The following is a 13094-nucleotide window of genomic DNA, read 5'->3' on the forward strand; positions in this document are numbered from 1 at the left end:
AAGCACTGCATTGCAAATAGAGAGCACAAATTTAAACCTGCCATTCAGGTAAATAATGTGCACAGTCAATATCAAAAGATATATAAAAATCCTACCTGTTTGAAGAACTTTCTTGAGAGGAAAAATATTATTAACAGTAAGTACATTCTTATGTTTCGTCCTTTGAAGAAAAATTTAAATATTGGTTTTGGGTTTGATTATTATAGATGCATTATTTTACACAAGTATTCTTTTTCTCGATTCAAAATAAAAAAAATGTAATTTTTTTCATTTCTCGCAAAATTACACGATAATACATTTGGGAATCTACAGTAAATGATTGAAGAAATTCAAAGTCGTCTTAAGGGCTTTGGTAGAATTTGGCCCTTTCTTGGATGTAATAAACAGAACAATTGTAAAATTTTAATAGTTAGTAGTACTTTAAGAACTTAAAACGATGCTTGCTTTAAAACCACTTTCGATTCAAAGTTATCATGGAAGCCACTAGAGGTTGCAGAAGTAGGACATTTTCCCGAATTTCCAATTCTGATAGATTTTATTTATATTTGAGACACTTTTGTCTTTTGATAACAAAAAAGCTCAAGCTTGTCTACCTGAGATTTACACCTATAAATTACATCTGATGCTAGTTAATAAAATATATAGATTTAATAGATTAGCAATCTTGTGCTCAATTTTTTACAAAACAAAATGTGCTGTAAAATTGAAGAAGTGCAGAAAAATGAGAAAATTCTAAAATTCTCTGGCCTCTCTGTGACCTGTGTGTATTTTATAAATTAGAACAAATAAACATTATGTGGCAGGGATTACAACAAATTTTAATAGATAAACTTTTGAATCTTTCTGAAAGACACCCCAAATCAGGGGCCATAAAGGGGTGTTACAATTAAACATCCAACAGATAAATTATATGGTAATCAATTTGTGAAATTTAAGCAGAATGACACACTGTACGTGGAATTTTAGTTAACGTGACAATAACATTAAATGTCTGACCTTGCCTAAACAGTTTTGGGATTTAAATATACTAGAGAAGGACATCCGCCATTAATCTACCGTGAATATTTTTGACATAGATCTCTCTATACTTTGTCATTTTATTTAGAAAAGCTAAATGGCAAAAATCAGCATTTATTGCTAATTTTTTCTCATTTTGATCTTCCTCTTAAAATTCACCTGGCTTGGTATATATTTCTTAAGTTTATATCACACTTTTAGCACCAAGGTTACATATTCTGAAATTTGTTTTCACCCGTAAACCATTACTAAATGTGATTTGTCTATATTTTGTATAATTGAAATATTACTAATATTTTCCAAGTCTCTTTCATTTTCCAGTTCCTCGGAGAAAACATTTTAAAGCATCATAAAAACGCGTTATATGCTTCTATGATCTGAAACATTTCTTCGGAGAAACTTGAAATTTAATACATGCAATATTTAATTTTTTTTTTTTTAAATGTAAAAGTTGCTAAATATGTAAAACTTACGCAATATCTGAAAAACCTAGATACCAAATTAAAATTCGCCAAAAAAATCAAGCATTGCAAATAATTTGAAGTAAGTTTTTAAAAAATTGCAAATTAATATTCTTTTTTTTTTCGTACAGAACATTCAATTTTGAAATGATAAAACAAAAAAAAAAATCTAAATAATTCGGCGATTAACATTTTCCGTTATATAACAACAACCCCTTTAACATTAACCATGGAGTTTGACCCACTTAAATAAAAACTTGAACCATGGTCACATATGGTGCTAGGGCTTCATATTTCACATTTTTATTTCTTGTTGGAAATCCTTACTGTGGGCACAAACATATAAATATTTGATTTGCTTTGACAACTATAAGTTGTCATGCTGAAGCATTAGTGTTTTTCAAACACTAATTGTTTTATCTTGCTCTGCGTTGTTTCAACACTTCTCGACAAATCATCAATATCACTTTTTAAATATCCTTCAAGATAACTTCGAATAATGTTTAAAAATCTTTCTTCGTATGTTTTACGTAATATTTGCTTTATTTTTGGCTTTGATAACTTATCAATTCTAGATTTGTAAGCATTCTTCAGTACTGGTTCGTAGTCATCAAAGACGCCAATGACTAATCCTGTAACTACAAGACCAGTTACAACCCCTGCCGCTGCCAATGTCTGTGTAGCCCTAGGATTTACAGACATATACATCATTGCCACGCTTCCAGCGACGGAGGTACCACTCGTGCCAATCAATGACAGAAGGACAGAACCGAGTTTGTCTTCAACGTCAAATGGAGATTTAAATCCTTTCATACTGTCCTTAATGTTGAGCAAGGGCTTGTGAATTTCCATGAAATTTTCTGTAAGTGTTTGTAATATATGGCTTGTAAACATCCTTGGAATGTTTTCTTGTTGCCACGAAAGAGTCGCTTTTTCTATGCGACTATCAAGTTCTCTTCCAATTGTAAAGCGCGTGTACATCTCAATATCTTGGAGAACTCTCGACTTGAACTCTGCACTGTGTATATATTGATAAAGAGCATCTGTTGTTTCTTCCACTTGTGTGAAGACTTGAAAGTGCCTACAAAGGAAAATTTCATTGGAAATGAGCATGTATTATCCTTTCACTTGATGTAAACAATAAAACTTGTTCAACAAATGATTATTTATTACATGTATGAGTTGAAAAATGTAATGCATAAAAGAAATGATTGACGTGCACATTCTGATGAATAGCAAATTATAACAGTATTGTTATTTTCTTTCTTTATTTCCCTTTTTATTTGGGGGGGGGGGGGGGGGGTATACATTGATCATAATGATAATATTAACATGCCTCTTTTCTCTTATTTTTGACTACTTGTAAATCTCTGCAAAGCAGATCTTCTACTTGCGTTGTTTCTTCTGTGTTTTTCCTTGCATATCTTAGCTTGTGTGTAAGACTTAAATCAGAATCGTCAGTAGAGGATTTCATTGATCTACAATATACACCAGATAACATAAATGGAAGCAAAATTATTCAGATTTTTTAATACATGTATACAGACATCGGGGCACTTGTACATAAAATATATATTCAACAAGTACAAGAGATGTGCGACAGAAAGAACACTGAAACGATATTTGAGTATTTCTAGGAATTCTAATAATTTTTAGGACTAATTTTATTTGAAAGCAGTTGTTATCGTGATTTGAATTCGTTGAGTGTAGTGGGCACAGGTCGGTCAAAGGGGGCCTTATAAGCAGCATTGCGCTGTAAATTATATCCCATTTGGGATATTCCAAACAGGCTACCGTATATCAATTTTTTTCTTGATGATCACTATGTGGGTGAGTGATCCCAACCTGATTAACTGAAGCCAAATTTTTCAGTACGAGTTGATACGAAAAATAAATCTCATTGCATTAATGCAAATAATTCAAGCAAAATAAAGTCAGGAATGTTAAAATACATTTTTTTATTCCCACTGCGTGCATTAAAAATTTATCTTTTCAAAGTAAATTTTTTAGCAAACATATTTAAAAAAAATCATTATAACTAATTTTAAAACAATTTTTCAACCGATATATAGATTAATGTGTAATAGATCGTGGGCGACGTATCAAAACAACCTAGGCGGTTGATATCCTTGAACTGAAAATCAACACTGAATGTTAATTTCATATGGTGTTGAGGTTAAGAATTTCTCTGATTTAATTTTAACTCAATAAACTCGGCTCCCTTTATTAAAACAAAAAGTGTGAAAATGCATAGTGATATTATAAATTAAAATGATTATGTACCCAGTTGATATTTGTTTGATTGCTATTTAATGTCCGTCTCAAAAATTGTGTTGACTCATATGGAGATGCAACAATTTGCCGTTGGAGACCTAAACATCTTGGCCAAAACTCTGCACTCAGGGCCTATTAAATAGTGGGGGATCTTTTTCTTGCCAGAAACTCTTGCAACTCAAGAGCTCGGTTTATATGGTCTTATCTGAAGGACCGTTTTCTACGACCGAAAGAGAGGATTACTAGTACTACACAGGCAAAAGTGGCTCGCATGAACTTCATATGAAATTCGCACGAATATCGTGCGAATTCTTCGCATGAAAAGGAGACAAAAAGGACCACGCATGATATTCGCATGAAAATATCATGCGATTTTGACATGAAATTCGCACGAATATCATGCGAATAAAAATTCGCACGAAATTCATATGAATATTTTTGCTACTTTCTTTACAGATTTTCAAATGAATTTCATGCGAATTTCATGTGAATATCATAATATATTCATATCAAATCCATATGATGTACTCAGTATATATTTTTCCTAGTATATTGGACTTTCAATTCTTTTAATCCATTTGATGAAAAGTATTAGGAAATTCTAATACTTAGATCTGTATATGAATTTGTACAACTAATCATCAAGGTTTTACTGTTACCGATATTCAAAAAAATGCAATAAGTACAATCTCAAAATCTGATCCAGCAAATGACTTAATGAGCTTTATCTAAATCTTAATTTCAAACTGCTTAATTTGAACACATGCAGATTTTGAGGAAGCACCACTATGATTATCAAAGTTATTCTTTTGATGAACAAACAACTGGACACATTCTGTTTCTTAATCTTCTTTATTGAATGCTTCAATTCTTTTTAACATTCTCTACTCAAGGGCCACCCATCTGTCTGGAGACTGTTTCATCTGCAAGAGAAAATAATTGTAATGAATACTGGGTACCGGTAAATGAAATACAGTCATGAATTTTACAACTGCATGCATTTCCAAAGTCAATATTTCCCTATTTATCAAGATAACATAAAATATGAACAAATGTAGATACAATATAGCAATCTCATATCACCCCTAAGTTCAATTTGGTAAAAGGTTGAATTTATATTGCCTACATTGTAAATGATCTTTAAAAAATTAAAAATCATACATCATAAATTACAATTAATTCAAAATCATACATCATAAATCATAATTAAAAGTATAAATATAATGTTTCTTAAGTATAAAATTATTGACAAAAAAAGAAAACAATTTTCCTGCAAATGACTTTAAACTTAAAAAAAAAAACAATCTTCTGTCAGGACTATCAATTAAACCTTGAGATATTTGTCTTTGTTTCATTGACCTATATCTGATGATGCAATTTGTATCTGTTGCAAGGGAATTTAAAAGCAAAATTTACCTACCATTGCATCTATGTTCCTTCTGAACGCACGCCAGAAATCAGCTAGCATGGCTGTGGTAGCTGGATTTTTTCTGAACAATTTGTGTCTATCAGCGAAAGCTCTCTGTAAAGCAAAGAACAGAAATAAATCTAAAAATATTATTAAGACTAGTCATGAATTTTATATCTTCAAAGTTCAACTTTTTAAAGGAATAAGTTTGAATCTGTTTTATTATTTAAACGGTCATGGAAAAATTATGCACTAATTTTGCCTCTGTTATCAAAGATTGTTGTTTATATCGTTTTTGTACTGTATGTCCTGATCTTTCTGTCTATTTAACCTTTACACATTACTTATGAGTAGGTGGGGCTATGGCTTCCTAATCCACAGGTGTATTTCATGTAACAAGAACTTTTTCGGGGTACTATAAAATTTGACCTCTTGACCTTGATATTAGAGTTTGATCTACTTTTACAAAAAAATCCCTGAACTTTAACCTAGGCTATAATTTTGAACAGTTAGTGCTATCAATCTGATACTTCACATTATTTTGTAATCATTGTTTTTTTTTACCTTTAGGTCTTGACCTAAGAGTTTGATCCTTTTTTAAAAAATATAATCCAGGCCATAACTTTTTAACACTTAATACTAAAATTCACATATTTCACAGGTTTATTCCTTAGGACAAAACCTTCCTTCAGATGCTAACAATTTTGACCTTTTGACCTTGACCTTTAAGTTTGCCTTGCATTTCAGAAACTTCAGTCCTCACTTTAAGATGTCATACAGGCATATATAAAGGCGTAAACATAGGAAAAAATAATATATGTATGCATTAAGTTTATTTGCTGTGTACCTAGGAGCAGAAAAAGATGACTGTCAAAGAATTACCGGTACTGCATTTTTGATATGTCTACTATAACATCAGAACCTATTACTGGGTACCCAGGGGCAACGTAATGTACATATGTACAATTTTGGAAATGGAACTCTTTAATTTTCATTATATCTATACATGTACTTAGTTTGTTTCAGGCATTCTATCAAGAAGCACTTTTACCATGCAAAATTTGGTTGATAATGGTTCAGTCAGTAATGGATAATTTGTTACTGGAGACACACAACAACTGATGAAAAGAGAAGCAATAGGTCTAAAAACAAATAACAATAAATTGACACTTGCATTCCTCAAGCATGTTAAGTGTCCATATTAATGAAGTTAAATTTCAATCCTTACCAATGCGTAAGAGTCACTTTGAAGTTGGTCTTCTCCTCTGAATCGGATGGTGATAACCAGAAATTCCTGAGAAGTCAGGTATATATACCCCTGCAGTCGAGCTTTTATTGGCATTTACTCCACATTCTTCTCTTGTGTCTCTAGCTGAAATGTATCATATTATTGAGAATCTCACAAATTTAAGAACTTTTAATAAGCTGGTATTTTTACAATTGTTCTTTTTTTTTTATAAAATGCATTTAAAGTTTCGATCAACAATGCATGAAAATGAAAACTTTTACGACAAATTTTGACCAAAAACAAGATATGTTTGTGAAACACTGATGCCCCCGTATGACAACATAGCAAAGATTAAACTTTTCTTAAATGCAAATTTAATTATTATAATTAATAGGTACCAAAAGTAGGATATTCTCACTGGAAAGCAATTGTGAAATTTGATAGTATGAGGCCATTATTAAAGTTTTTTTTAATAAGTACAAAAATCTCCAAGGTCAAAGTCTAAAGGCTAAGTTACTTGGTATCCAATGAAAGATCTTGCCACATAGAACTAGGGCTAATTGTAACGGGAAACGTTACAGATGTTCCCCAAACGCTCCTCAACTCCCTTTTGATGCCTTAGTCCCTGTAAGCTTCATTAAATAAGACAAACTCTATGCACGTGCATGCATGTGCATGATGACCATACATTTTTGTAGAAGTCCCTTATGTCTATCTCCGTTCTATATTCCATCCTGTTTGGTTGATTACCAAGGGAGTCATGACAATATAAAGTTTAAGCCAATCAGATTACAGCGCACGTGCATGCGCGTGATTTTGTGAAAATTTTTATATATAATACTGTTGTATATCCTAATGCATGATTATGTTTAAAATTTCAAAGCATTTCGGCAAAAAACAAAAAAGATATTGAGATTTTTGTTTCAGCCAATCAGAGCAAAGCTCACGTGCATGCGCGTGCATGCATGTGCATGATAACCATATCTTTTTGTAAGAGTCTATAATGTCTATCTATGCTCTGAATCCCATCATGTTTGGTTGAAAATCAAGGACGTTATAGCCATTTAAAGTTTTAGCCAATCAGATGGCAGCGCACGTGCATGCGCGTGCTTTCGTGAAAATTGTTATATATCATACTGTAGTATATCTTACTGCATGACTATGTTTAAAATTTCAAAGCATTTCGGCAAAAAACAAGAAAGATATTGAGATTTTTGTTTCAGCCAATCAGAGCACAGCGCATGTCCATGCGCTTGAGTTCGTGCTAATTTGACCATGTCATATTATCTACACTACTAATATATTTTTATATAATGAGTTTTATAGTATTTCATCAAAAAATGTAAAAGTTAGGTCTATATAAAGTAAATCAGTCATTTCACTCATTGCACGCGCACGCACGTGCATGCGTATGCGCGCAAAATGACCTTCGTTCCGCACACCTACACTACACACCTATTAACCCTAAAAAGGTTTTAACTCAGTTGGGTGAACAGTTTTTGAGAACACTCGCGGACAAAAAAAGTACCGGAGAACAAAGAAGAAAAAAAAGAATAATAACTAGATGCGTTCTTGTTGCTGGGGCAACAAGCAGGTCTTCCGACCGACTTCTCTTTTGCAATCTTTGCTGTGTCATCCCATGAAATTGATTTCATAAAGTATTTTTTTCGTTTACGTTCATTTACAGTAGGTTCTCAACACAGATCATGATTGTTCCAGGTATTTCACAAAATATCTCCAAATCTAGCTGTTAAAAATCGACAAAATCTTCCAAACATGTTATAAAAGAGTGAAAAGTAATTTGCATATGAAAAAAGACAAAAACAAAGAAAAAATTTGGGGAACGCCCCGAGCGGAATTTGAACCCCCGACAGTAAGACAAATTTTGGCTCGGTCATATCTTTGCAATAAACGCACGCATGAAGAAAATGAAAACATATATACATATCTTTGAAGACGCTCTATAAACCCTGTAAATTCAAAAGAAAAATATTGAAAAACAAAAAAGTTGAAAAATTAGACTTTTTGAATTCACTTCCGTTTGCGACCGGAAGTCAAAACGACGAAAAATGAAGGTCGATCAACACATCTACAATCGATGTTATATCACCTCAGCAAGTTTCAGTTTCATATCTTTTGCCGTTCTCGAGAATTTTTTGCGACAAAATTCCATTTAAAAAATACAAATTCCCCCAAAAATCGCGAACGGAGAAAAATTTCAAAAAAGTGAGGGACACCCCTGGAGATATTCACAAGATGCATTATCCCTGAAAAAATCCTTAAAATTCGTCCACGCACAGCTGAGATATGACCTGTACTATGAAAAGTGGAATAATAATAATAATAAAAAACAGAAGGAAAACAATAAGGTCTTCCGAAGGAAGTCGGAAGACCTTAATAACTAGTGCTAATTGTAACGGGGACCGTTACAGATGTTCCCCAAACGCTCCCCATGTCCCTTATCGTGCCTTATTCCTCTAAGACCTTTTATAAATATGCTAAGTATCCCAAGATTTCATTTAAGAATATAAAAGTTACAATGATATCAAGCATATGTCATATTTTTAATATATCGATTCACATTTTATTTCTCTACTTATGTTAACCTCGGGCTCAAAGTTGGTTTTATTCCGACGACAAGGCAGGGTTAAAGTCGACTAAGGGTATCACGCCAATACCTAACCAATCAAAATGAACTTATTCAATAGTAGTTCCATACATGGAAAAGGGATTTTCCTTTCTGTTCAGAATTTTTTTAATATTTCCTCTCAGGCCATTTTGACAACTCTGATACCTGTGCCTGGTAAATTTTATATACTTTGTAAATAAATATATAAAGGTTTTTTGACCGGAACTATTCATTTTTTCCAATGCATAGGGGGCTACTCTCTGGGTTTTACAAGAGATGTTTAAAAAGACATTCGTGTCAGCTAATGTGACCTATATTGTTTAACACCTTCTTATTAATATTTTTTTCATGAATGCAAATATCTGATTATTTTACGAAGGAGCGTACATGTATATTGATTTTTAATATACCGAAAATTGCTATTTCTGGGGATTGCGTAATTCTAAAAAAAAAAATTCAAATAAATTTCAAAGGTAAATTAAACAAAGGATGCTTGGTATTAAAATATTATTTCAAATCAGTAGAATCGAATGCTATTAACGACATCTGAATAAATAGGCTATAAAAGGCTTATATGCCAACTTTGGTCATCTGCACTTTAATTTTAAACACGACAGGATTTGTAATTTTTTTTCTGTATAAATTAATAATTTCTATATACTTTGGAAACTCAAATGAAATATTTTAATACACTTTCCTCGAGCTCTTTTCTGCAGTTTTCCTGAAATTTTATGTGGGTCCGAGGTGTTATTTGAGTTTAACAGTGATTCTCTACGTTGCCATTAATTTGATTTGTTTGTGTGTGTGGGGGGGGGGGGGGTGGGTGGGGGGGAGGGGGGTATTTTTATTCTTAACCTATTTAACGTTGGAGTTGAATCTTGTATCTTATTCCAAGAACTTAAGATTGATTGTGACATTTGGATGAAAGGTCAAGGTCATTAAAAACCATCACCTCTTTAACTTCTAACCTGTCAACCGAAATAAACTCTGAAAGGTGTTTCTAGGTACATGTGCATGTACTTCATGTTTCTTTTTACCCTTGGGTCAAGGACAAAGGTTAAGGTCGATTTCAAGTTCATAGGTCAAGGTGATTTTGGTAAATAGTTAATATCAACATTTTATTCAGGTTACCAGTGACCTTGACCTAAGTTTCAAGGTCAAGGGTAAAAAGATCTGCATAATTCAGTATGTTACATGTCTTGACATTTAGAAGTTCTTAATTCTGCATGAACATCAAACACTCAAGTATACTGTCTTTTAATACATTGTGTGCGGTCGCATGTGCATGCACGTCCATGTATTTACTTTTGATAGTAGTATAATGTAGGCAATCATTATATCTATTCATATTTGAAATTTCACCCTGTATTATTGAGAACCAAGAAAGTTGTAGGCATGTGAAGTTCTAGCCAATCAGATTGCAGCACACGTGCATGTGCGTGCGTTCATGATTATTCTTATATATCATGCTGTAGATCTTCATAATGTAAGACAATGTTCAAAATTTCAAAGGATTTTGTCAGAAAACAAAATAGATATTTAGACTTTAAGTTTCAGCCAACCGCAGCGAAGGGCACCTGCATGCGCGTGAGATCTTGCTATTTTGACCATGTCATCATGTCTATACTACTATTATCTCCTTATATTATGAGTTTCAAAGCATTTCATCCAATATTTAAAAAGTTACGGCTAAATCTATTATATTGGTCATTTCACGTGTTACACGTGCGCGCACCTGCACGCACGTGCGCGCAAAATGACCTTCGTTCCGCACATCTACATAACATACCTAGTGACCCTAAAAAGGTTTCACCTAGATCGGATGAGTAGTTTACAAGAACACTCGCGGACAAAAAAGTACCGGAGAACAAAGAAAAAATTCAGAAAAAGTAAAAACAACTAGAGCAAAGCTCGTTGCAAAGCAACGAGTAGGTCTTCCTTCCGGTTTTGACCGGAAGTGCCGGAAGTGACTTCAACACCAGAAAGCAATGAGATAACTCGTCTACAGTGACTTTATAATTTCAATTTTGCATCAAAACCTTCAAAATAAGCTATTTTTGGCTACTTCCGGTTTGACCGGAAGTGACGTCGACGGGCGGAAAATTAATTTTTATGCTCCTAGATACATATTTTATCCAAAATCTTGTCAAGAATGGCAAAAATACGCGTTTAAAGACTACTTCCGTTTTAGCCGGAAGTGACGCCGGCAGGCGTATTTTGACGACACCAAAAGATTAATCTTGACATTTTGAACAACTTTGCTTCTTTGACGTATTACAAATTCTCAATACTTTTTGAGATATAAAGGAAACTCGTTCGGCCCCTATAGGCCCCCCATTTTAGGGGCCAGCCCTTTCTTGGAGATACCAGTTGAAAGAACGTGTAATTCTACACTTCTTTTGTTCTACATGTCTTAACAAAATATTTCTAGGTAAAAAGTTATCGTAGAAAAGGTGTTAAAAATTTTGAAATTCTTGATAGGTCTATTTTCGGGCCATAGCGAGCGTCGGCGCCTCGTACTTCCGGTAGTTGTGATATACAAAAGGCACTTCTCCAAAGGTTGCTCTAGCATCCCTGAAAATTTCACACTTCTATCTTCAATGGTTTTTGAGAACATTGCCGGACAAAGTGACCCTCTAAAAATGACAAAATCGCAAAAATCTCAAAACCGGAAGTGACGTCATCAAAACAAAAAAATATATACCTAGATTTTTTAATCTTCTATCAATCCTGAAAGTTTCATGAAAATCGATCAAGCCGTTTTCGAGAACTCGCGTGCACAAAATATGTAAGAAAAAAAATAATAAAAACTGTGGAAAAGAAACCTAAGAATAACAGAAAGGTCTTCCGCTGAAGACGGAAGACCTTAATATGTTCCCAAACTTCGTTTGGGGAACATAATAACTAGATGCGTTCTTGTTGTTAAAGCAACAAGCGGTCTTCCGACCGACTTTTCGTTAGAGATCTATACTGCGAGTTTCCATGAAATAGATTTCAGAATGTATTTTTTTCCTTTACGTTAATTTACAGCAGTCTCTCAGCATATATCATGATTATTACAGATAAACCTTAAAATATCTTTGAATACAGCTTTTAAAAATTGGCAAAATATTTCATACATGTTATTAAAGTGAGGAAAATCATTTATAATTGAAAAATGATAGAAACAATGAAAAAATTTAGGAACGCCCACGGCGGGACTCGAACCCCCGACAGTGGGACAAAGTTTGGTTCGGTTATATCTTTTCAATAAATGCACGCATCAAGATACTGAACACATATTTAGAATTCTCATAAAACACACTATAAACCCTGTAAATCCTAGAGAAAAATATTGAAAAACAAAAAAGTTGAAAAATGGGACTTTTTGAATTCACTTCCGTTTGCGACCGGAAGTGCCGACGACGAAAAATAAAGGTCGTATCCCATAATGGAGTTCGATGTTCTATCACCTTAGTGAGTTTCACTTTCATATCTTTAGCCGTTCTCGAGAAAACTGCTGGACAAAATGCCTTTAAAAAATTACAAAAACCCCCCAAAATCGCGAACAAAAGTGAATTTAAAAAAAATAAAAAACACGTCTGGAGATATTCTCATGATGCATCATTCCTGTGAAAATCTTTTAAATCCGTCCACGCACAGTTGAGATATCGCCCTAACTATGAAAAAAAGAAAAATAATAATAATAAAAAACAGACGAATAACAGTAAGGTCTTCCGATGGAAGTCGGAAGACCTTAACTAGAGCAAAGCTCGTTGCAAAGCAACGAGTAGGTCTTCCGTCCAGTTTTGACCGGAAGTGCCGGAAGTGACGGAACAAAAGAAAGCAATGAGCTAAGTAGTCTCCGGTGACTTTATTATTTCAATTTTGCATCAAAACCTTCAAAATAAGCCATTTTTTGCTACTTCCGGTTTGACCGGAAGTGAGGACGACGGACGGAAAAATTACTTTTTATGCTCCCAGAGACATATGTAACCCAAAAACTTGTCAAGAATGGCAAAACAACGTGTTTTCCGACTACTTCCGGTTAGGCCGGAAGTGACGACGACGGACGTATTTTGACGACTCCTATAGATT

General features: G+C 33.5%; 1 protein-coding gene and 1 long non-coding RNA gene across 2 annotated transcripts; both read right to left on the bottom strand.

Moving 5' to 3' along the window:
* Nucleotides 1–1712: 1712 nt before the first annotated feature.
* LOC134236875 (uncharacterized) lies at nt 1713–2957 on the bottom strand. The gene is made up of 2 exons (XM_062719031.1): nt 2869–2957; nt 1713–2559 (listed from the first exon to the last, which is right to left on the bottom strand). The coding sequence occupies exons 1-2, from the start codon at nt 2898–2900 to the stop codon at nt 1869–1871; spliced, it is 723 nt and encodes a 240-aa protein (XP_062575015.1). The 5' UTR covers nt 2901–2957; the 3' UTR covers nt 1713–1868.
* Nucleotides 2958–4546: 1589 nt separating this feature from the next.
* On the bottom strand, nt 4547–6647 carry LOC134236876 (uncharacterized). Its single transcript, XR_009985732.1, has 3 exons — nt 6389–6647; nt 5173–5272; nt 4547–4675 (listed from the first exon to the last, which is right to left on the bottom strand). It is a non-coding gene; the product is annotated as an uncharacterized LOC134236876 (long non-coding RNA).
* Nucleotides 6648–13094: the final 6447 nt, after the last annotated feature.

Source organism: Saccostrea cucullata, unplaced genomic scaffold (assembly GCF_032062105.1).
Source record: "Saccostrea cucullata isolate Sc308-1 unplaced genomic scaffold, CSIRO_AGI_Scuc_v1 ctg3356, whole genome shotgun sequence".
Lineage (NCBI taxonomy): Eukaryota > Metazoa > Mollusca > Bivalvia > Ostreida > Ostreidae > Saccostrea > Saccostrea cuccullata.

Coding starts and splice junctions, on each gene's coding strand:
- LOC134236875 (XM_062719031.1), bottom strand. CDS start 2,900: ATGCAAGGAAAAACACAGAAGAAACAACGCAA. Junction 2,560..2,868: donor ACACAGAAGAAACAACGCAA/GTAGAAGATCTG, acceptor TTTCCTTTGTAG/GCACTTTCAAGTCTTCACAC.